General features: G+C 39.6%; 3 protein-coding genes and 1 long non-coding RNA gene across 7 annotated transcripts in view; 3 read left to right on the forward strand and 1 right to left on the reverse strand.

Annotated features, from left to right (window-relative positions):
* The first annotated feature begins 694 nt into the window (after positions 1-694).
* On the forward strand, positions 695-18,889 carry LOC120453095 (E3 ubiquitin-protein ligase RNF181 homolog). Of its 3 annotated transcripts, XM_039637626.2 has the most exons (4): positions 695-1,121; positions 5,234-5,251; positions 18,282-18,592; positions 18,660-18,889. In XM_039637626.2, the coding sequence occupies exons 3-4, from the start codon at positions 18,284-18,286 to the stop codon at positions 18,792-18,794; spliced, it is 444 nt and encodes a 147-aa protein (XP_039493560.1). In that variant the 5' UTR covers positions 695-1,121; positions 5,234-5,251; positions 18,282-18,283; the 3' UTR covers positions 18,795-18,889. The 3 variants fall into 3 exon arrangements, with proteins under 3 accessions (XP_039493560.1, XP_039493562.1, XP_039493563.1); XM_039637628.1 differs by lacking the exons at positions 695-1,121; positions 5,234-5,251 and adding an exon at positions 17,733-17,892 and having other exon boundaries at positions 18,660-18,845; XM_039637629.1 differs by lacking the exons at positions 695-1,121; positions 5,234-5,251 and adding an exon at positions 17,742-17,892 and having other exon boundaries at positions 18,218-18,592; positions 18,660-18,845.
* Positions 5,235-17,500, forward strand: LOC120453091 (serine/threonine-protein kinase OSR1). 2 transcript variants are annotated; one of them, XM_039637621.2, is made up of 2 exons: positions 5,235-5,251; positions 14,297-17,500. In XM_039637621.2, the coding sequence occupies exon 2, from the start codon at positions 14,719-14,721 to the stop codon at positions 16,369-16,371; it is 1,653 nt and encodes a 550-aa protein (XP_039493555.1). In that variant the 5' UTR covers positions 5,235-5,251; positions 14,297-14,718; the 3' UTR covers positions 16,372-17,500. The 2 variants fall into 2 exon arrangements, with proteins under 2 accessions (XP_039493555.1, XP_039493554.1); XM_039637620.2 differs by lacking the exon at positions 5,235-5,251 and adding an exon at positions 9,055-9,256.
* Positions 18,739-19,528, reverse strand: LOC120453097. The gene is made up of 3 exons (XR_005616525.1): positions 19,422-19,528; positions 18,949-19,245; positions 18,739-18,880 (listed from the first exon to the last, which is right to left on the reverse strand). It is a non-coding gene; the product is annotated as an uncharacterized LOC120453097 (long non-coding RNA).
* The window catches only part of LOC120453089, a 60,501-nt gene continuing 58,253 nt past the window's right edge, over positions 19,239-21,486 (forward strand). Inside the window, exons 1-3 of the mRNA XM_039637616.2 lie at positions 19,239-19,446; positions 20,451-21,064; positions 21,383-21,463. Coding sequence (XP_039493550.2) covers positions 19,317-19,446; positions 20,451-21,064; positions 21,383-21,463 — 825 coding nt within the window. The 5' untranslated portion in view covers positions 19,239-19,316. The remainder of the gene's footprint in view (positions 19,447-20,450; positions 21,065-21,382; positions 21,464-21,486) is intronic.

The following is a 21,486-nucleotide window of genomic DNA, read 5'->3' on the forward strand; positions in this document are numbered from 1 at the left end:
AAAAGTTTTTTGGTAAATCGATAGAAAATTACAAGACTAATACAAAAATGAAAAAATTTTAAAACATTTTTCAAAAGTGTGGGCGTGGCAGTTTTGGGCGGTTTGTGGGCGTTAGAGTGAGCGTGGCAACATGAATCGTCAAACTTGCACTGCTTCTATGTCTCTGGAGTCTTTATGCTTAATCTCAACTTTCTAGCTTTTGTAGTTCCTGAGATCTCGACGTTCATACGGACGGACAGACGGACATGGCCAGATCGACTCGGCTATTGATCCTGATCAAAAATATATATACTTTATATGGTCGGAAACGCTTCCTTCTGCCTGTTACATACTTTTCAACGAATCTAGTATACCCTTTTACTCTACGAGTAACGGGTATAAAAAGGAAAGTCTTAAATTACTACCTTTTAATGGTCATGTTTTTTACTTTTCATTTAATTTTATAACATACAAATACATATGTACATACATATGTAAACATGTTGATCATCCCCTTTAATGAACATATTTAGATATCAATTAAATAATCAAAATAATATCAGTATTATTTTTGCCTCTTGTCTTGGAACAGTACGAATTTGAATTGCGCGCTCAGCCTAACAGCATATGCGCTTAACAGCGCCCTGTATGTCAAGCTTTTTGGATACAGATGGTAAACAAACGGGGAACAGCGAAAGGGAACGCTGAAACGAAAGAGAACGGACCGTGCGGCAGCTGAATTTTTATTGTATATTTATTTCGTGCCGTCGAATCGCTTCGCTTAGCTGACTTTTTGACTTTTTCGTGTAATTTTCACTCGAAAGGTGATCGAAATCAGCCGACAAATATCCCCCGAAGATATTGGCGATAGTCCGGATGGCGAATATACTCCTGTGAATCGGTGAATTGCCAGCGAAGCAGCCAAAAGCAAGAACAACATCGAAAAAACGTTTCGTCACGCTGAGAGAGCAGTGGAATTTTTTCGCAACAAATACAACTAAAAGTTGCATAGAGAAGTGGAGGAGGCGCCGAAAGTCAGAAAATCAATTTGTGAATAATACGAAATCGGTGCAAGATACGTTCCCGTGTGAAGTTACTTTTTCAGCGATTGGTTTTTCATCGATTTTGCAAAGGGAAAACAGGTTGGTTGTCCCTCTCTTTCCACCCCACCCCCGAAAATCACATTTCTTTGACTTTTCTGATTTCGCAACTGGTTCTAGAAAACAAATGCTGCTCATTCTGTGCTGTTTTGTGTGATTTTTTGAGTTTGAGCTGCTTTGTAGCCTTCTGCTTTTTAGCATTTCATTCGTTTCGAAAATTTGTATGAAAATACCGGCTTGTTGTCATCTGTGCCAAAGAGAGCGTGAGAGAGTGAGAAGAGAACGCGAGTGCGAGCGAGGGTGACTCAGTAACTGTGCTTGTGCTTGTGTGAGGTTATGCGTGTCAGTTACAGTAGCGGTCAAATAAGTAGGGTGCGTCACATATATATTTATATGTCAAACTAATTTCAACGTTAGTAAAGAAGTAATACTTTTACAAATATATATTTGGAAGTTTGAAAGCATTTTCAAAGAGTATTTATATATTACGATTCTGTTAAGTAATGTTATTCAATCAACATTTAAATTTCGTGTAGTAAAAGATCATTTAAAATTCATTTCAGAGGTGTCTAAACATTTTATTAAATTCTCGTTATTTAAAAATGAAACACTTATACTTACCAATCAATTACATTATCCATTCGTTTTTTAATTACACGAGGTACAAGAAATTTCCAGAACAAATATTGAGTACAATTACGCTCACCGCTGCTGTGCCCTCAACTGGAATTGGAACACACGCGTAGCATATTGGAAACACTCGCGTCCGGCAATATTACGACACTGCCCGACTTGATTGAATTGCTTGCATTTCTCTTAATTGATACGAACTTCAAATGGACGGGTCCTCAATTAGTGGCGATTTTTTTTTCTGCTTTCCCATTTCACTCGGGCATGTTCGCAGTTGTGGGTGCAGCAGGCTGCTCTTTCAAATTCCCGCGCAATTTGCATTTTCAATTGCATTCGGCGAAAGGGACGGACAGGCAGAGAAAGATTATGCAATATGCATTCATTTAGCGTGTTATCATCTTTTATTGCCGCCGGCTGTTATTGCAACTAGTTTTTGTCGGTACACATCACTAAGGTTAATTTTCACACACTAATTCCTGAAGGTTAACCATAATTTCAGTTAAGAGGGTAGATTCAATTCGTGATCCACGCGGAAGTTCCTTCGTGATTGTCATACCATTATCTTCAAAAAATATCTTTTCAGTCGGATATTTCGAATAGTGGCTTTAAACTGATACGATGCCACTAGTAAGATCCGATACAGGATCTTAGAATCTTGATGTTTCTAAAGGTAGAGTTTGATTGATTAAATTGAACAAATGATTTTTGAATATAAAATAATTTATACAATTAATAGAATCACTCTTATGTAAAAAATGAAAATGATTTGCTTAAAATATAGTATATGCCTAGTTTAGACAAATATCCTACTCTTTTGCGTCAATACGCTAATTGTCGGTCAATGATTACACAATTAACGAAAGCAAACTGCTAAAAACAACGATTACTTGAAACTATTACTCTGCAACGCAAATCGAGAATTAAAAACAAATAGCCCAACAATAAACACCTTTACGGAAAGCAACTATCTTCCTTTTTAAAATATGATAAATTTCTAGTTTTACTTGGTAAGCTCTTCCAAAAGTTAATGCTTTTGTTTTAGAAAACCCATCTTATCTACTAGAATTTTTTTAAACAATTTGGAGATAGAAAAGCAGGTGTCAAAATCATCAAATGTGCGACTTAAAAGAATTTCAAGCTTGGTATGGTCCAACACATCTCTCTAATGGCCGAAGAATTTCACATGCCAGCTGCGTGGCAGAGTCGCGTGGCTGTGGCAAATAAAAAGGCAATTTAAAACCAATAACCTAAACATTGGAATTGGGATTTGGAAACCGCTGCTAATTTGATTGATCAACGGGCTTTTAAGGCGCATGAACACATGAACACAGTGCCATAATCGTGCCATTTACACCTGTTGTCCGCCCAAGTGGCAAATGCCATGCCGATTGCCAATTTGCGTTTCTAATTAGTTGCATCCCGTGTCGGCAATTTATGCTCGATGTGCCCATCGTCGATGATTGCTTAGATTAGTCTATTGTGGTCTATTGGCCATGTGACATCGTGAGAACCACGTGCAATTGTCGCCCATTCTAATTGCTTGCCTTGCACTTGCTCGACTCACACTTCCACCCATTCAACGTTCCATGTCCACTCGGATAATTTTTATTGCAATTTACAAGTAATTTAAATTTCATTTTACTCGTAATCTATGCTAATCCGATTTGCACGACGCTTACAGGTGCTGCAAATAAATCCCTGGCAATATTTCAGTTTTAACAATGAAGTTATACTCTTTTTCCCAATAGGAACCATACTTTGGCAATTCTTTTGATTGGTTCTTATTGTTTCTATGGTATTTGAGGCAACTTCTAGTGTACTATATTTAGTGGCACTCGAGGTACGATTAGTTGAAGGGTCCCAATATAAATAAGTGTGAGCAAGCCATCAGGCGATAAGCTTAATCACAGTTGAAAGGGTATACAAGCAACTTAATGTGTTAGAAAAATGTATTTGAAATGATGCCTTTTTTGGGTTTCACTTAAATAGCCATTTTTATGGCCCCTTTTATAGCCATAAATCACTCAATTATTAGATGATTTTTTGCATTTACCACGCATTTTCATTTCATATTTTGTATATTTGCTATGAGGACGTCTGAAATCCCAGCATATGTCATACACTTAAGCGCATTTTGTTTGTCTTGCATGTCATTTTGTTGTCCACACAGATTTCGAACTTAATGCGCTCACAATTTTCTATTTTGCTCTTGTTTATGCGGCTAGAAAATGTTTTTAATGGGTTTTACAGCACGTGCCGCCTGTTTTTGTCCCCTGGTATTTGTTATTATTATTGTATGTGGGAAATACGCAGCATAACCATTGTTTATAATTTATGGCAAGTTATTAAAGTGCGCAGCTGTTTTGTCTATTTAAAAGCCATATCACAGTTCGTAAAGAAAATAGCACTGTGCCTTGATTATTGTTTTGGAAAATATATAGTTGTCGGCGATTAAAGCTTGCTATTTTGATGTGTGTCTCTAAAATTACTGGTTACCTAAAAGATACATAGTTTAAGGTTACTAAACCCATTTATCTGCCTTAAGAACTTTAACTAGAAGCCAGAGAGTGGAAATTGATTGTTAGCTTTATCCCAAGGTAAATCGGTCTTTTTACTGGAATTCTTTTAGTTTTGTTTTTACTTTATTTGCTTTATTTTGGGTAAATAAGAGAACGAACCATCTGTATTGACTAAGGCAATATTTATTTAGAAGTATCGAAGCCCAGACGTCACCAAAATGTGGCAAAGACGACTATAAATCCGATTTTAGCACGTATCGCCATGGCTTACTTCCAAGACCATAATGGGGAAATTCCCAGAAAAAATACATTTTGAGACATTTTGCGCATTTAATTACTATACTCTCTGGCGACATTGGCTCACATTTTAATTTCCTTGGCAGCAGTTGGGTAGAAACTAGCCAACCTATTGGTCGGTCCCATTTTAATATTTCTAAACGCCATTCGCTTAATTGGTGGCAACAGGTGCCACACCTGCGCCCTTCCACCACGTAAAGAACCCCCAAGACTGGCACAAAAATCGGTGGCATGGCGATGCAATGCTGCACTGGTGGCCATCGGCTGCTCATAATTTATTTGCATGCGGGATAAGTTTATATTTATTGGCATGAAGATAAGTTTTGTGGCTACACATTCGAGACTCGTTTATTTTTAGCTGCTTCCATGCCCGCCAACAAAAGTAGGGGAAAAGCCTTAATAAATTATTCGCACATTTACAAATCAAAATTTATGTGCTCTAATTATTTATTATTTATTATTTATTTGGCGCCCCCTCTCGAAAATTATTGGCCGTTCGCTTGGCTGATCTCTTACATGATGAACGTTGATATAGATTTTCACCTAAATTGCTAGCGATTAATAAATTATTTTAAAATAAGAATACTTTATCTTGTATTATTTATTTGAATTTTTTGTTCAATAGTTTTTCATTAACCCCCATTGAAACCATTTGTTCAAACTTTATCTAAACTAACCTTTTCTAATATGTTCTCTTTATTTTTTCAGGTTTTAAGAGGAGAATTGGTAAGTTAACTTTGGGATCATAAATTTAATATATATAAATAGAGCAAAAAAAATCGACGTAAATGGCAAGCATTAACTGGCTTCTTAGTTCAAAGTGCAGATAAACTTTTTGTGACTCAAGTTAGTTAGTTTTGACCATTTTTTTAAACATGTTTTTAGTTTTTTTTTTTTTTTTTTTTTGTTGTATGCATTGGGGTTTTCCGTAGCGTGATTCACGAATGTTTTAGTTTCACAATAACTAGTCATCCCAATTGGGGTTTCATAATAAAGTCATTAAGAAAGCACGCTTCTATAGAAGTACAGAAGTATGCTCGTTCGGTAGACGAAACGCATTAGCGCGAAATGCAATCGGCGAAACTGAAATCTAAATGGTGATCTGAAATCGAATTTAAATTGAGATAGGTAGAAGGCACAGTGGGGTTTTTCGGGCTTTTGGGGAGGTGGGAAATCAACCCGGTGGGTCACGTTCCGCTCGGCGCTAATCGCTCAATTTGCCTCACTGCTAGCACGCGGAAATGTGTGGGAGGGCATTCGAAAGCGTTTCAGTTGCGAAAAGACACGGTGGCAGAGACGGAGTCATACACTGGGAAAAATTCCCATTGCATTACATAACTTGCGCATTCCACTAGAGGTGTATTACTCAAAGATTCGATAGTATTTAACAAAAAGAGCTCTTGAAAATGACTAGATAACTTCGTCGCTCGTTGTAGAGCGATCACTGCAGATTTTACACTACGTGGACTGCTGATGCTAAGGGTGATTTGCTCATTGGAGCAGAAAATGTAGTAATCCAAGGAGCAGAAACGCTTTTCACATAGAATAATCACACAAAACAATTCGCAACAGCACTCGCAGTGCACTGAAAGCGGGTACAGTGAGGCAATGCTAATTAAATTTCGCTAGTCGGGGCACGGCGCCCTCAGTCTTAATTTGTTTGCATGCTCGGTCGAGCGGAAAAACAACAACAAATTTGCATAGTGATCTTGTACGATCGGTGGAAACATGATGATCATCAGCATCGCCACGATCATGCTGAACTGACTGACATGCGGACTGGTTCCTCCTCCCAACGAGCGTTCAATTACTATTTTGACTTTGAACTTGCGTCGCTCTGTAATTTACCATTTCTGCACTGAAGCAGAGGTTCCCCCATTCCGCATTATATAGTATATAGTATAGTATAGTATAGTATAGTATACGAACTGTGCGATCCGTGCACCATTTCCTACCCACTCATGTGACGTTCAGAGATTTAAATTTAGCCACCAGAGAAAGAACGAAACTATCACTGGGCTCCACGCTTAATATGGAACGACATTTCAATTGCGATTGCTATTTTTAGGCATTGTCATCGCGCCGACTCGGCTTTACGATTTATGTGTTTCATTTTGATGCATATTCAGGGGCACCATTAAGCCCCTCGATTGTGTGTCTTGTGGCAAGGTTACTTCATATGAGATTCTCGTGCTTATCTAGGCACATATGGGTATTGAAACGTAAAGTTTTTTCTTTATGCCCTCCATGTGAGACTTCCACTTATTGATTTTGGAACAAGAAGGCTTAAATTAATGGTGCTCGTCTTTACAAAATGATATTTACTAAATAAAGAATTGAGTTCTCAAAAGATCGCTACATGTATCCAGACATTTTAGACATGCTAAATTTGCTGTAATTTTTTATTAAACAAAGCCTCGCTGTCTCTGTCAATAAAACAAAAGAGCAATTAACACGGCTCATTTAGTTTCAGTTTTGAATAATAATGTGCCATAATTATGTTTGTCATATAATATGTCTTCCCAAAACATTAACTTCCTGCTTTTGAGCAGCTCTTTGAACTCATTGAACTGAAATACCCTCGAACACGGCAACACGATTTACGTTCAAGAATATTGATTTATTTACTGCTGTTTTTAAATTTGCGAAAAAAAAACTTTGCAAGTGCAAAAGTCCCAAACGTCCTTGCCTTGAGAAATCGACCGAGTGAGTAGAAATCACATGGTGACCAGTAAATTGTGAGCATTGATTTCGCCTATGGGGGATGGCACATGGCAAATATTTAGGATTTTTTAAGAAATATACGCGCATTTGTTTATACAAATGTATAAAGTTTCTCGAACCCCGCGTCAATTGGTGCGCGGCACATATCAAAATATACTTTTAAAATATATCTTTTGTAGGTGCTCGTACATACGTCGATGGTATAATGGAATTAATTCTTACCTGACTTTTAAAGTAAATATGCTCTTTAAAGATACCTAAATAAGTTAGAAAACAAGTAAATGGACCGCAGTATTCATACTGACAATCAATGCCTCTTACTAATCGGTATCACATAGCCCGAATACTTTGCTATTAATTTTCCTAGTGCTGTAGCTGATTGTATATACACATCCAAATATACATTTATGTATCCACTGTAGTTTTTACTATACTAAATAGGTTCGCTTTGGTTCATTCACTATAGCTGAGCCCCAGCTCGTGGTCATTCATGAGTTTTCCTCATTTAGTTGTCCCCGACGTCACGCAATAGACAATTTCTCAAAGTTTATGACCAACGCCTAGTACTGTGAGTAGTATATATGGAATATTTGGGTTCGGGAATGGGGTTCAACCATTGGCCCGCCCACACACGTGTCGAAAAACATTGGCCGCTAATTAAATCGCAGGTTTTTTGGTTATTTTTTGCGCTCTTTGAGTGTCGAAACTTTTTGAGGGCGTTCGATCATTTGACTCGAATCGCCGGTGCGCATAAAAAGTAAGCCAGCGTACAATTATAGATATATTTACGATTTGCACTGCCTGACAGATTTCACACATTTCGATTCTCAAGCTTTGTTGGCTTGGATACAACAAATTCACTTGTTCAAAATTAGATGAACTCAAAAAGTAGGAAAAAGAACCACACTTTGCCTATAAGCAAGAATTTAAAAATACACATCCTATAATACCATGTCTCTCTGACGAAGAAGATTTACTTGGGTACAGTGCTGCTAATAGCTGGGTAAACATGGCTAATAGACGTCTATAAGAAAAAAGAAGTTATACTTTACTTTACCACATCTACAGATACATCCTAGTACTTACTTGTAAAAACAAAGACTACGTTTATAGAATTTACGATAGATCTTAGCTCAAAACATCAAAAGAAAATTCACAAAAGAGCTTCCCATGAATAAGCGAATGCGTGCAATGTATCCAATGTATCAATGTAGCAATGTATCAATTGTTGATTTATTGATTTTATGAAACTATGTAGCTTTAAATTAAGCATCAAACGAAACTTGTGGAACCCGCTAGAACGGAGATAGGAACCACCGCCTATGCAAATTCTCGAATATCCCCTGCCAAAGGTATTTTAATTTTAGTTGAAATTCAGGGCAATCACTCAGAAATATTACTTATCAGCTGGGCTTTCGCAATAATGCCCGGCAAATCCGAGTTTACGTCAGCCGACATAGATACACCTAGTGTTACAGATACAGATACAGATACACCGATGGGGATACAAAGGCGGATACTAACTACCACTAACTACTACTAACTAACGCCAACGCGTTGATGGAGGCGGCGAAATTTCGCACATTTCGTACGTTTATTCGTCGATCGGCGACGACGGCGTTTTCCTATAGTATCGTTGTTATTGCTTCTCTGCCGGCTGCCTGTCGTCGTGTTCCGCCATTTGTAGAGCTCATTTAATTTTATTGTTGTTTATTGCTAAACGAAACGAAAAAAAACTGTTCATTTTAAATGTTTGATTACAACGATTTGTGAAGTTCAGTCGAATTTGTGATTTTCGCGCTGGAGGAGCGGTCCACTCAGCGATCGCGAGCAATGCGATTTGGAACTGCAATCGGATCGAATCCCAATCGCAGTTTCGTTGATAACTCAACTCAGTCATTTTCGAGTGTCGTGTGTGATCGAATCTACATCTGAAAACAATCCAGGACTAGTAAAAGTGACAACCAGACAAAATGCAGTTGCTGAATTTAGCGTGCCTCAAACAAAGTGGGTTGAAAATTGAAAATTTCGAAAACCAAACTACATAAATCACCATTACGACACTCAAATTTTCAGCAAAATCACAAGCACAATCCACACATTGGGCTAACCAACTAATGTGAATTTCATGTTATCGCCGAAAGTTATTTCCCACATGCCCCGCATTTGTCATTTTCTAATCCAAAAATAATGCATGTGCACGGCCTTATGCAAATAGCTAAATAAATGATACCTATTTGATAGATAGGAGCGTGAATTTTAAATGCGAATTTGTGCGCCTTCATTGGCAACCCAACTTAAATTGCCAAAACTGAGTTCAGACAGGGGGATCCCCGTTCTCTGCTCGTGATTTATATACAGTCGGGTTCAGGATAATTAAATTAAAAAATAATTGTCACAAAAAGCTCATAAAAATGTCTCAACGAGATTTATAATTTACTTAGGATTTGCTTAACTTCCAAAGCAAAAGCACTTACTAAGTTGAGGTCTAACAAAATACAATGTATTTCTTCATTTTTCATTTTCTACTATATTCTGTGAATTGAACTATATGCTGTAAACGTTTAAAATATGTTTTCGCCATGCTGATTAATCGACCAACAGCGAAAGCCAGAACACGAAAGATCTCAATGAGTTTGCCATATGAATTCATCAATGCCAGTGCAAATACTATGTTCCCGAATAGGAACAGCAACCAAATGCGAAAACCAGAAATCAATTACTCTTCCTCATGACGTGCCGAAAAGTCGCTGGCATCGGCCAAACTAAAAATCTAATCTAAACAAACAGTCACTTGGGCACTTGGCATACGTACCGATTAGTACTCATAGCGCACTCATCCACTTATCGGATACATAGTAAAGATACAGAACCGAGTCATTTGCGCAGAGTGTTTCATTCTTGGGCGCGAGTGCAGGTCGAACTGTGTCAACAATTAATGCGAAGCGATATTGCAACTGCAATTCAAAGTTCAAGCAACTCGTTAGTGTGTCGATATTGAAATTATGTCGTTGAATTCTTTCCACCGAGCGGTTTTATAAATACACTCACGTGTATTTTTGAAATTTATCTGATTCCTCTATATTAAGGCTGTCGCATATTTGCAAAACGCAGAGTGCAATATACGGAAAATGTGTTAAGCGAATGGGATATTTATGTGTATTCATCACCGGACTTAATGAGGATCCATTAGCTATATTGTGGGGTGATTAGGTAACTGAATCATTCGGATAAATGGCCAGCTTTAGTATACCTTAATTTGTAATTATCTGTGTGGAAAGTTTTGTTAATTGATTTGAATGAAACAAACTAAAGCTAATTAGGACCATGGTCTTATTTTCATGAACTACTAATCATCAGTCCCACAAAAGTTACTCAAGTTATAATAATACTGAATTGTTACAAAAAAATCGCAATGTTACATTTTCAACTATTAAGTAAGAGAGTTACCAAATACCTTACCAATCCTCAGTATCAACCAATCAAAGTATTACCAAACAGCTTGAAGTATGCTAACTTAACAAAACTTAAGGAAACTCTTAAAAACTTGAAATATTGTATAAGATAACTATAAACTATAGAGTGTATCCCTGGTTCTTTCTCTTGAGCTGCTTTCCATTTTCCGATTCATTTGGGTTTTTACGCACTGCGGTGATGACGATCACCTTTTGCGTTCGCCAGCCCCAAAACCCCCCCTTTCCGCCCACCGAGACACTTTGCCATGGCCGAACTGCATTGGAAATTATATGCAAATAGCAAACGAGACAGAGACGTTCTAAAAATAAATAGACCACGCAAAAATCAGTATCAGTATTGTGTGTGTGCGAATATCTTATTTTTATAAGTCTTCAGTCTTCAGTCGTCGTCTTCGTTCTTCTTCGCTCGACCATTGCGCATTTTCATGCAGAGCAGAAAAGAATTTAGCGCTATGGCCAATGCAAACTGACGATCCCATAATCAAGCAATAGATACAAAGATACTTTTGTATCTATGTAGATGTCCGACTGGGTTTTATGGATGGGCTGTTGTGGATGCAATTTACGAATTTTCCATGATGACTGTGCGGGCTTCCCCCCACAAATGAACCCCCTTCCAGTATGTTAACCCAGTTATCTTACCCAGCTCGATAACGGAATGGAAAAAGAGTAAAAGCGAGAGAGTGAGATACTGGATTCCACTTTTGTATCTGGGTGCGGTATGGAAAGCACATATGTATGTCTGCTGTATCTATGCTCCACTTTTGGGGACTTTGGGTCTTTATTGTTGCTAATTGTTCTCGCTTGTTGTTGTTATTGCCGCTGGAAACTTTTTAACTTATCGTGCGCGTCAGAGCTGATAAAATCCGAGTACACAAGGGAAAATTGGTGGGGGATAACAAAAGGAAAACCCTACAAATTGTGCAATTGGCAGTGGGTCAGCATCGCCTTTTCAACATGCAAATTATGTGGAATGTAGAAAAAGTAGTTTATAGATTTTTGAGCTATTATACTATTCGTTTTTAATAATAAATAAGTTGAGGTATTCAATTGTTCATCTTTGGTTCTTTTAAGTTCGTGTTTTGAAATAACACTTTTCTTTGTTTATAAACGTCGTATTGCTAATAAAACCTGGTTTTATCTATGTCACCCACTGTGCGGCTCTTAACCCGCTCTCACTGGCGCTCTCTACCTCTCTCGTTCCTCATTCTCTTCTTCGTGAAACAGCAGACCGGCGCCCCACCAACACCTCCGCCCCACCGCCCTTCTTTACCGCTGTTGATATTTACTCAATAAATATATTTTTGTATACTTCAAGTTGCAGCTTTCCACACTCATTTAATACCCTTCAGTAGTGCGGTTTAAGGAAATTCCAAAGAACTAACCCCACAATCGTGGAGATCTTGATTAAAAAAGCTAGATAAACCATTTTAATCCGCAGACTACTGGAAAACCTAGCTCTTACACTAAATTATTTGGTGGTAGGGTATCCTATGCTCGCATAACTTGACCTTCTTTGCTTTTCTCTCTTATTCTTGTTGTTTTTGCCACAAGCCGTTGGCGCACTTGTTACGACGTCGACGTCGACTGCGCTGCCTTTGGCTTTGGCTTTGCCATTGCCATTGCGTTTGTTGTTCTGTTTTTGTGCGCTCATTTGTTGCGCGGCTTTTGAAGCGATCGCTACGCCGAAGACAAATCGGGACGGAACGAAACGAAACGAATCGGAATACAAGGAAGCTGGAAAAAGCAAAGACCAACACTGAGTCGCACCGGCGTGCAGCAGAATAAAAAAGAAGTAGCAGCAACAAGAATCGTGTAATTATTTCTTCAGCATTTAGCGTAAATTGTTTTGATTTCCTTGCCGAGAAATCAATAAAGCTCTAATGAAAATTTATTGAACTTCCAAGTGTGTGCGTGTGTGTGAAGTCGTGTGACAATGCTTATCAGATGCACATGATCGTGTGACTCTCCCGCGCTCTCTTCTCTCTCCCTTTCTCCTGCCGCTCTTGCTATTGATCAATTATGAAATTTGTCTGCATAAATAAAAGCATTTACGCAAACTTTCCAGTTAAATTCATATTTGTCATTGAGTTTATTTGCCTTAAATCTGATTTCAACCGATTTTTACTTAGATTTTTATGATTTTCTGCTTTTGTTTTGAGGATTTAAATTGTCTTCGGATGTCAAGTTAGTGGCTTTACCTATCTTTTTTTTCCGACTGCAAAAATTTTCATAGATTTTCATAATAAATTGAAGCATATGCAAGTGTATTAGTTAAAATTAGCCTTAGCTTTCCTTTCAACCATTCTAAAGTGGTTTCTGCTCAAATTAGCCTTCTTAATTTTATTTTTGGTTGCCAAGTGTTCTAGAGGCCATTTCCTGTCTCCCCTCGCTTCGCATTTTGTTTGTTGTGTAAACATTTAGATATTTTTTTGTTTTCCCTCCCTTATTCTTTATTTGACTTGGCCTAAGTGTTAAATTGCGAAATTCGCCAAGTACATTTAGTGTTGGTCCAAAAAGTTAGTTAGTTTAATTAAGTGGCACATGACACGTCCGATAGCTGGAAACGCGTTTTCTTTATCGCTGCTGTCACAGTTATCGAATTGCGGTTGTTCTTTTTACCGTTTTCAACCGCAAGCTTATCGTGTTTTCGATGTAATCAAAATGAAGAAGGAAATTAAAGGAAAGCAGAAATTGTAAACATTTAGCTGAAAACATAATTACAGTTTCCACACACATTATTTTTGTTATTTTTGTTATCGTTTTTTGTTGCTATAAATAGCTCAATGCGGTCATTGGTCCCGCTCGCACACTTTTCTCCCTCTCTCTTGTTCATTCCATGCGATTGAACTTTTTTTATGCTGCTTGGAAGAGAGCCTGAGCGTCGAAGAGTAAGGCAATTTAAGAGAGCGCAGATCGCACATATGTACACAGTCGAGGGCGGAAAAAATTAACCGGTAGTGTTCCACACAATATATTCATGCAGTAAAATCTTATCAGCAAAACGTGGAAAAATTTAGCATAATGTGACGGGGAGAAGAAAGCTAGTATGAATGAACACAATTTCCAGTTAGGCATGTGTCGAACATTAAACGAGCGTTATATTTAAAACATGTCGGGGTAATTCCCTAACAATAAGCTAAATGTTCTTTAAACTTTTTTGTTTATTCAATGCACATGTAACCTAATTCGAAATATTTAAGTAACTACTTAAAAAAATCTTGAACAAAAACTATCCGACAATTATATGACAATTATATGAATAATTATTTTGAAGAAATTGTTCATTTTTTTAAAGTATATTCTAAATTGAAGTGATTAACTAACTCATCATACACTGAAATCCAAGGCTTTTACGAAGCCCCTTTAATCCCTTTCCACACCCTGCATTCGGCATCTGGATTTCACCCTTGCATTCTGATTTTCACAACTAGATTTTCCTTAAGCTTCCTGAATCAACCTTGAGCAGCTCGTTGATCATCATCCACGTAGATCAGTTGATTATTGTTTAAAGATAAAGCAAGGCAAGGTCCCTAACTTTACCCCATTCTGATTTTTTCTCCACTTGCAGAGGTGGCACACATCGCCAACAACAACAACCAGAACCAAAGCAAAGAATCCCAAGAAAGAGATCCGAAGGATACAGGAATCTTTGGGTGCTTTGCCAAGAAGGAAGAGCAGCATCAAAATCCGAAAAAGAAACAGTCAGAAGAACCCAGGGAGAGTTCCCATTCGGGCAGCTATAAAGTCCAGCAAAAGGAGCAAGAGCAGAGGGAATCGGAGAACGAGCATCCAGCCATTTACCGCCAGCAGGACGAGGAGTTTCATCCGATAAAAAAGGAGGAGCCCCAGAAAACCCCACCAATATCAAAGCAACCCCGTCCGCGGAATACCCCAAGATCGCAAAGTCAGCCGGCTATAAACAATCGACGACGTCCGGGAACCCCACCACCACACACAGTCGCAGCTGAAAACGGAACCGCAAGCAGGAGCATGACCTCCATACCCGCCAATCTGTCTAGCAATAATGTGGCTGGAGCAGCAACCTTACCAGGAGCTGCGGCACCGCCAGAGAAACAGCCGTGGCCGAACTCCAAGGACGATTACGAGCTGAGGGACGTCATTGGTGTGGGAGCCACAGCCGTTGTCCATGGTGCTTACTGTATTCCGAGGAACGAGAAGTGCGCCATCAAGCGCATTAACCTCGAGAAGTGGAACACATCGATGGACGAACTGCTCAAGGAGATTCAAGCCATGTCCTCTTGTTTTCATGAGAACGTAGTCACCTATCACACCTCATTTGTGGTGAGGGAAGAGCTCTGGTTGGTGCTGAGACTTTTGGAAGGCGGTTCGCTGCTGGACATCATCAAGCACAAGATGCGAACGTCTAATTGCAAACAGGGTGTCTTCGACGAAGCCACCATTGCCACGGTGTTGAAGGAAGTTTTGAAGGGATTGGAGTATTTCCACTCGAACGGGCAAATCCATCGAGATATCAAGGCAGGCAACATTTTGATTGGTGACGATGGCACCATCCAAATCGCTGACTTCGGAGTGAGTGCATGGCTGGCTACTGGCAGGGATTTGTCCAGGCAGAAAGTGCGCCACACCTTTGTGGGCACACCCTGTTGGATGGCTCCCGAGGTGATGGAGCAAGATCATGGTTACGACTTCAAGGCGGACATTTGGTCTTTTGGAATAACGGCGATCGAAATGGCCACGGGCACTGCACCCTACCATAAATACCCGCCCATGAAGGTGCTAATGCTGACCCTGCAGAATGACCCACCCACCTTGGACACGGGTGCGGACGATAAGGATCAGTACAAGGCTTATGGCAAGACATTCCGCAAGATGATCGTCGAGTGCCTCCAAAAGGAGCCATCGAAGCGTCCCACGGCTAGTGAGCTTTTGAAGCACGCCTTTTTCAAGAAAGCCAAGGATCGCAAGTATCTCACCCAGACACTGCTGCAATCCGGGCCCAGTATGGAGACCAGGGTTCACAAGGCGGCGAAACGGCAGCCAGGAGCTTCGGGTCGCTTGCATCGCACGGTGACAGGCGAATGGGTTTGGTCCAGCGAAGAGGAGGACAATGGTGGCTCCGCCGCCGGTTCTGGATCAGGAGGTAGAAAACACCCCTCCTCGGACTCGGATTCCGAAGATAGACCCATAAACCGATTGGAAAGAGCCGACTCCTCGGACAGCGACCGGGATGAGCCTTCTCCCGAAATAACGCATAGTGTTTCCTCAGCCACAGTGACACCTGGAGCTCCAGTTGGCGCTGCTGCTACCCGAGAGCTAACAGCTGGCATGGCTCAGTTACCACTTCCCAGCGAAGCCGCCGGCGAAGCGCCACCAGTCAATCTTGTCCTGCGCATGCGCAACTTGCGACGTGAGCTCCACGACATTCGCTTCGAGTTTGTAGTGGGAAAGGATACAGCCGAGGGCATCGCTACAGAACTGGTAGATGCGGGTCTCGTTGACGCGCTGGATACCCAACCGATGGCTACGCATCTGGATCAACTGATAGCTGCCAGTGCAACGATGAAAACGATTACTTTCCAATTGAGCTCCGGCGTGCAGCCGGGCGAAGTGCCCGACGAACGATCGCTGGTGGGATATGCGCAGATCTCCATCACGGACTAGTGATCTGCCACGGAGCATGCATCACAGCCAACCCAACCCATCACAAGAGCATCCGAAACACCAACACATAGCACCATCCCTAGGAAACCAAGCCAGTCTGATGATACGTAAGGCCAGGAGGGTTCGGGATCTGGATTTCCCGACTGGAGCCGTTTCTGTTTGCTGCTTTTAGCACTAGACTAGAACTAACCGTATATGCTAGTGATAGATCTTAACGCGAGCCGATCGTTTACTATATAGAGAAACTATCTATACACACGTATATATGTTAAATAGGGTGGGTCGATTTTGGTTGAATAAGATAGAGCGTGTAAAATTAGGTTTCCATGATTTCAACCTCGGTATTAAGTCGTTGTCAAGTGTTTGATATACTTACTATTCAGCTTAAATATTTTTGAATTGGTACAACCTAAAAAGCTATAGGATCTGAGTTATACTACAAGTTGAATCACTTGAAATTGTTCTTTAGATTTTATTTATCCAACTCTAGAAATCGGGCCGCCTTACGTACTATATAAATCCAATGCGCATTGTAATTAATCCATGTGCCCCGACCCGTTTTTCCTCGCCCCGCTAAAGTAATTGAAGAATCGTGTACTTATTCGTTTCGTTTGTCTTTAAGTAGCTCTGTACATACACCACTCGTATGTATATATATATATATATATATATATATAGATATATATATATATGTATATATATAGTTCTTGGTTTTAATAAGCCCACTGAAATCAGTAGATCCTGATGTAGTCCTGCCTTTATTTATCATTTACCAACCGCTCCCCCGCCAGGCGTCTTTAATTTATTCTCTAGCAATTAAAACTACTAATTTTTAAATCCTAGCGCCTAAGACTTGTTTTTGTTTTACTCTTATTATTTTGTATTTTATTTTACCATAAATTACCACTACTCTGTATACCTACTTTATGAGTTTTCCGATAAGATCGCAAAGGATGTAAACTTAAGTGAGGCCAGAGGAAGATCCTGAAGAGAGAACAGGAGAGTAGAAATTATGATTCAAGCTCTGTAACTACCTTGAAGTAAATCGTAAATCAATTACTTTAAAAATGAATAATATTAAACCTCGTATAGTTAAAGAAAAATTCCAAAAAAAGAAACGAAAAAGGAATTCATTTTGTGTTTTTATTGGCCAATTTGCGTTGCACTGGGATTGCTATTTGTTGGATTTCGGGATTCCAGTTGGAAAGCATTTTTTATTTTTATTTTTAATTTAATTCAAATTGCAGTATTTAATGGAATTTAGTTTAAATTTAAAAAGTGAACAAGTGTAGAGGCAACTATGTATTTATTCGCCTATATTGGATTTTCAAGAATTTTTCAAGTAACCCTTCAGCAAATATTCATCTTTATGAAGCTCAAACGATAACAAAACAAAATAATATATTCTTACGAATACGTATTCTTTGGAGGAAATGTTTAGCTCCTACTAATAAGTACAGTAAACCATTGATTGGGTGGACTTCGCCTAAGCTCACGCAACAAAGAAGCCAGTGTATGCCTGTAAGTTTAGACTTTTTAAGAGCATTGCTGGGCTACCAGCCACTAAGCAAAGAGTTTTAGTCCTAGAAAAACACAATACTTGCTAGCGTTTTAAATGCAAAGACCTCTTAGATACTTAGCCATAAAGTTGCTGCAACAAATGAAATTGAATGGAGTTTTATCCCAGATAGACTGTTATCAATTGTATACGAGAAACTCGAATAAAAATCACATTTGGCTCCTAATTACCGGGGTGTACTTCTAATATATGTATATATAACAAATTTTTGTAACCTGCCACAAAATAATCGAGTGGAAATTCGAGAATAAACATAAATGTACATAGGTCTAGGATCTGGGGTTTTTACCATCAAGCTTTCAACTACGACGTTCTGCTACAACAATTTCAGTCATGTCGGACTACTTCGAGGAACTGGGCCATGAACCCACTGGACCACAGGGTGCAAACGATTTGGCCAGAAACCTCAAACGCCTCCAGGTTTTGGCCATCATGAATGGCATCGATATGGAGATCGAGGTGCCCGAGGCCTCCAGGCGAGCCATTCTGGAGCTTCCAGTCCACGAAATCCTGAAATCGGAAGAGGACGGAGACTTGGAGTGCTCCGTTTGCAAGGAGCCTGCCGAAGAGGGCCAGAAGTACAGGATCCTTCCCTGCAAGCACGAATTCCATGAGGAGTGCATCTTGCTCTGGCTAAAGAAGGTACATAGATCATAGCTCTACATTTAAGAATGTTCTCATTGCTCATCTCCCACTTTACAACTTGCAGACGAACTCCTGTCCCTTGTGTCGCTATGAACTGGAAACTGATGATCCTGTTTACGAGGAGTTGCGCCGGTTTCGGCAGGATGAAGCTAACCGACGGGAGCGGGAGAACACTATCATGGATTCCATGTTCGGTTGATTTGGGGTTTCGATTGGAGCTTTTGTTGTATGAATATTTGGACAGTGGTATTTGGTAAAATTTGTAGTATGTTGAATTAAAGGGTGCTTACGGGAGAAAATAATTTTATTGGGAAGGGTAGTGTATGTTTATTATGCAAAGTAAGTATACTTACCTAGTTCATTCTGATTCAACAATATATTCGTACATTCTTTTTAAAAAGGCCCTTTTTGAACTATTCACTTAAGCTTCCAATCAAATACTGGTCCCACTTTTATTGAAGCCGTTTTAGTGGGCTGTACCCAATATCTAATGGGACCACTGTTCCCATTATTCTTTAATAATGCAGACTTCGATATTTCCTGAAGCGAGCTTATCGATACTGGCATCGACGACTTGCCATCACCATCTGTCTCTTCCTTTTTGCCGGCGTGCTTGGGAAAATGTTTTGCGTTTGACAACTTGGAATAATCTGGAGTTGAATAAAATTGTAGTCATAAAAGTATAGTGTTTTCCGACGGTTCGTGCCAAGACTCGATCAAAATGATTGCCGACGACAGCGGAATAAAACACTTCGATCGCAAGTTTGTGGCGTCCAACCTGCAGAATCTTCTGCGCTGCCCAAAATGTACAAAATGTTTTACTTACTCGTTCAACAAGAACCAAGGAGAAGGTACGTGCTTTATAAAGGGGTTTTCTTAATTATTAACTTATTAGATCGTGGGTCTGAAATTGATGCGCTATTGCAAATGGCCACTCTCTTAATGAACAGTGTTGCCAGCATGAAAGTTGGGAAAAGTTCAGTCAAGAAAATAGACACAGGGGCTTTAAGAACTCCAAAATAAAATTTATTTAAGCTTTAAAAGCTTTAATTAAAATGTTACTTGTTATTTTTAAAATGTATACTCTTTCATTGAGTTTATTAAAATATTTCGAGGAAAAACAAGAAGCCAGAGCCAAGCTCGCATCACTGTTTCGTTCTAGAGGTACTCACATTACTGCAGAAGTTTTTCACTTCTCTTTGACTTGTTCTTCTAAACAGTCGTACAATAAGTTCTCAAGTTGACAAATATATATGTACATATGTATGTATGTTTATGTTTACAAATGTTTTTGCTTAGGCAAGGAAAACCCTCGCAGTTCCAATCTATGCGTATTTATCAATGAATCACCACATAATAACCGCACAGTTTGTATGAAATCTAGAGATGTCCATTATAAGGAAACATTACACGAAAAATTACAAAAACGGAACAAAATAGTCACCAGTTTGGGCAGATAAACAACTGTTTATACACACTTTGGTTAGCAAATCATTTCCACCAAAATATAATCGGAAAATCTTCATGAAGTTTCTTTCAAAACATTCATTAGCTTACTTAAGATGCCTGTCCGCTGTGCGGGTTTTGCACACTACAAAATTGCTACTTCTATAATATATTTATTTTATAGATCTATCTGCAAAAAAGAAAACAAAACCCAAATACAAATTACTTATTTGTTCAAAATATAACTTATGCAGTGCGGCACAAATTTGTTAAAGGCAATATAGTTAGCTCTGGAATTAACAATTATATTTCTTTAATGATCTTATCTTTTGGGAGTACGATTTGTGAAAACAGCGATACCTCAAACAATTTAAGAAACGCCAATTTTATATGTGCTCTTACCCTACAGAAAGCTATCGTCCCTTTCTACTGCCATGCGGTCATAGTCTCTGTGAGAGTTGCTTGTGGAGCGATCGCCGGGATCCGAAGTGCGCCGTGTGCCAGAGTCCAGCTCCTCCCACGATCATGGCCAAGAGTCCGGCCAGCAAGTCGGCCGCCAATGTGCGCGACTACTACGAACTGAACTACCACGTGCTGGGTGAGACCAGCAGCCTCAGTTACTTCCGCCGATTCGCCACGGACTCAGCAAACCAATCGCTGAGCTTCAGCTCGATCAGCGAGGAGATTGTCCAGTCCGCCAAATGCAGCGAGTGCGGGAATGCCCTTGCCAGCGGAGAGTGCAGGCGGTGCAATGCGTTCTACTGCCGCCGATGCTTCGATGCTGTCCACAATCACAGTCGCGTGCTGAAGTCGCACTTTTTCCACAAGTCTACGGATCAGGACACAATTTCCAGCAAGGGACTGCAAGTGGGCGATCTGTACTTCGAACTGCCGGGTCAGAACTTATGCTTTCAGCACCGAATGCTGAAAGAGAAGTACTGTGTGCAGTGCCACCGATCCCACTGCCGAGGTTGCTCCACCTTATATCATCACGGGCACCGCATTCGGTCGCTGGTCGAGATTGTTAGTAAAATTGAACTATTCCCATTCCTCTCTTATCTGTATATACTTGCTTATTTAAGTGTTCTTCACCCGATTTCAAAGATTTAAGTACGTTAGTTTTAAAATCTGACTCAAGGGCTAGCATTCTTACAGAAAAACCTAGCTAAATTAGAAATCAGGATTTACATATGAATCAGCAGCGCTGAATCATGTTTATACCAACTTGATCTTTAAATCCATAACTTTAATTTGGCTAATGTATTTTTATAACTAATAAGTTAACCTATATCTGCTAAATCGAATTCATGAAACCCTAATCTTATTTCATTTCTCCCGCAGAATCAACGCTTTGCTTCCGAGATTCCAACTTCTTTAAACTCACTCAACTCGGCTCTTCTAAATGTCGCGAATGGCAAGGAGGTAAGTGCCATGAGCATTTTTAC

This window comes from Drosophila santomea, chromosome 3R (assembly GCF_016746245.2).
Source record: "Drosophila santomea strain STO CAGO 1482 chromosome 3R, Prin_Dsan_1.1, whole genome shotgun sequence".
Lineage (NCBI taxonomy): Eukaryota > Metazoa > Arthropoda > Insecta > Diptera > Drosophilidae > Drosophila > Drosophila santomea.

What these genes read in the sequence shown, in the direction of transcription:
- LOC120453091 (XM_039637620.2), top strand. Translation starts at nt 9,223, where the DNA reads ATGCAGTTGCTGAATTTAGCGTGCCTCAAACAAA. An exon ending in TTTAGCGTGCCTCAAACAAA is followed by an intron (nt 9,257 to 14,296) that starts GTGGGTTGAAAA and finishes CTCCACTTGCAG; the next exon opens with AGGTGGCACACATCGCCAAC.
- LOC120453095 (XM_039637626.2), top strand. Translation starts at nt 18,284, where the DNA reads ATGTCGGACTACTTCGAGGAACTGGGCCATGAACCCACTGGACCACAG. An exon ending in TCTTGCTCTGGCTAAAGAAG is followed by an intron (nt 18,593 to 18,659) that starts GTACATAGATCA and finishes TACAACTTGCAG; the next exon opens with ACGAACTCCTGTCCCTTGTG.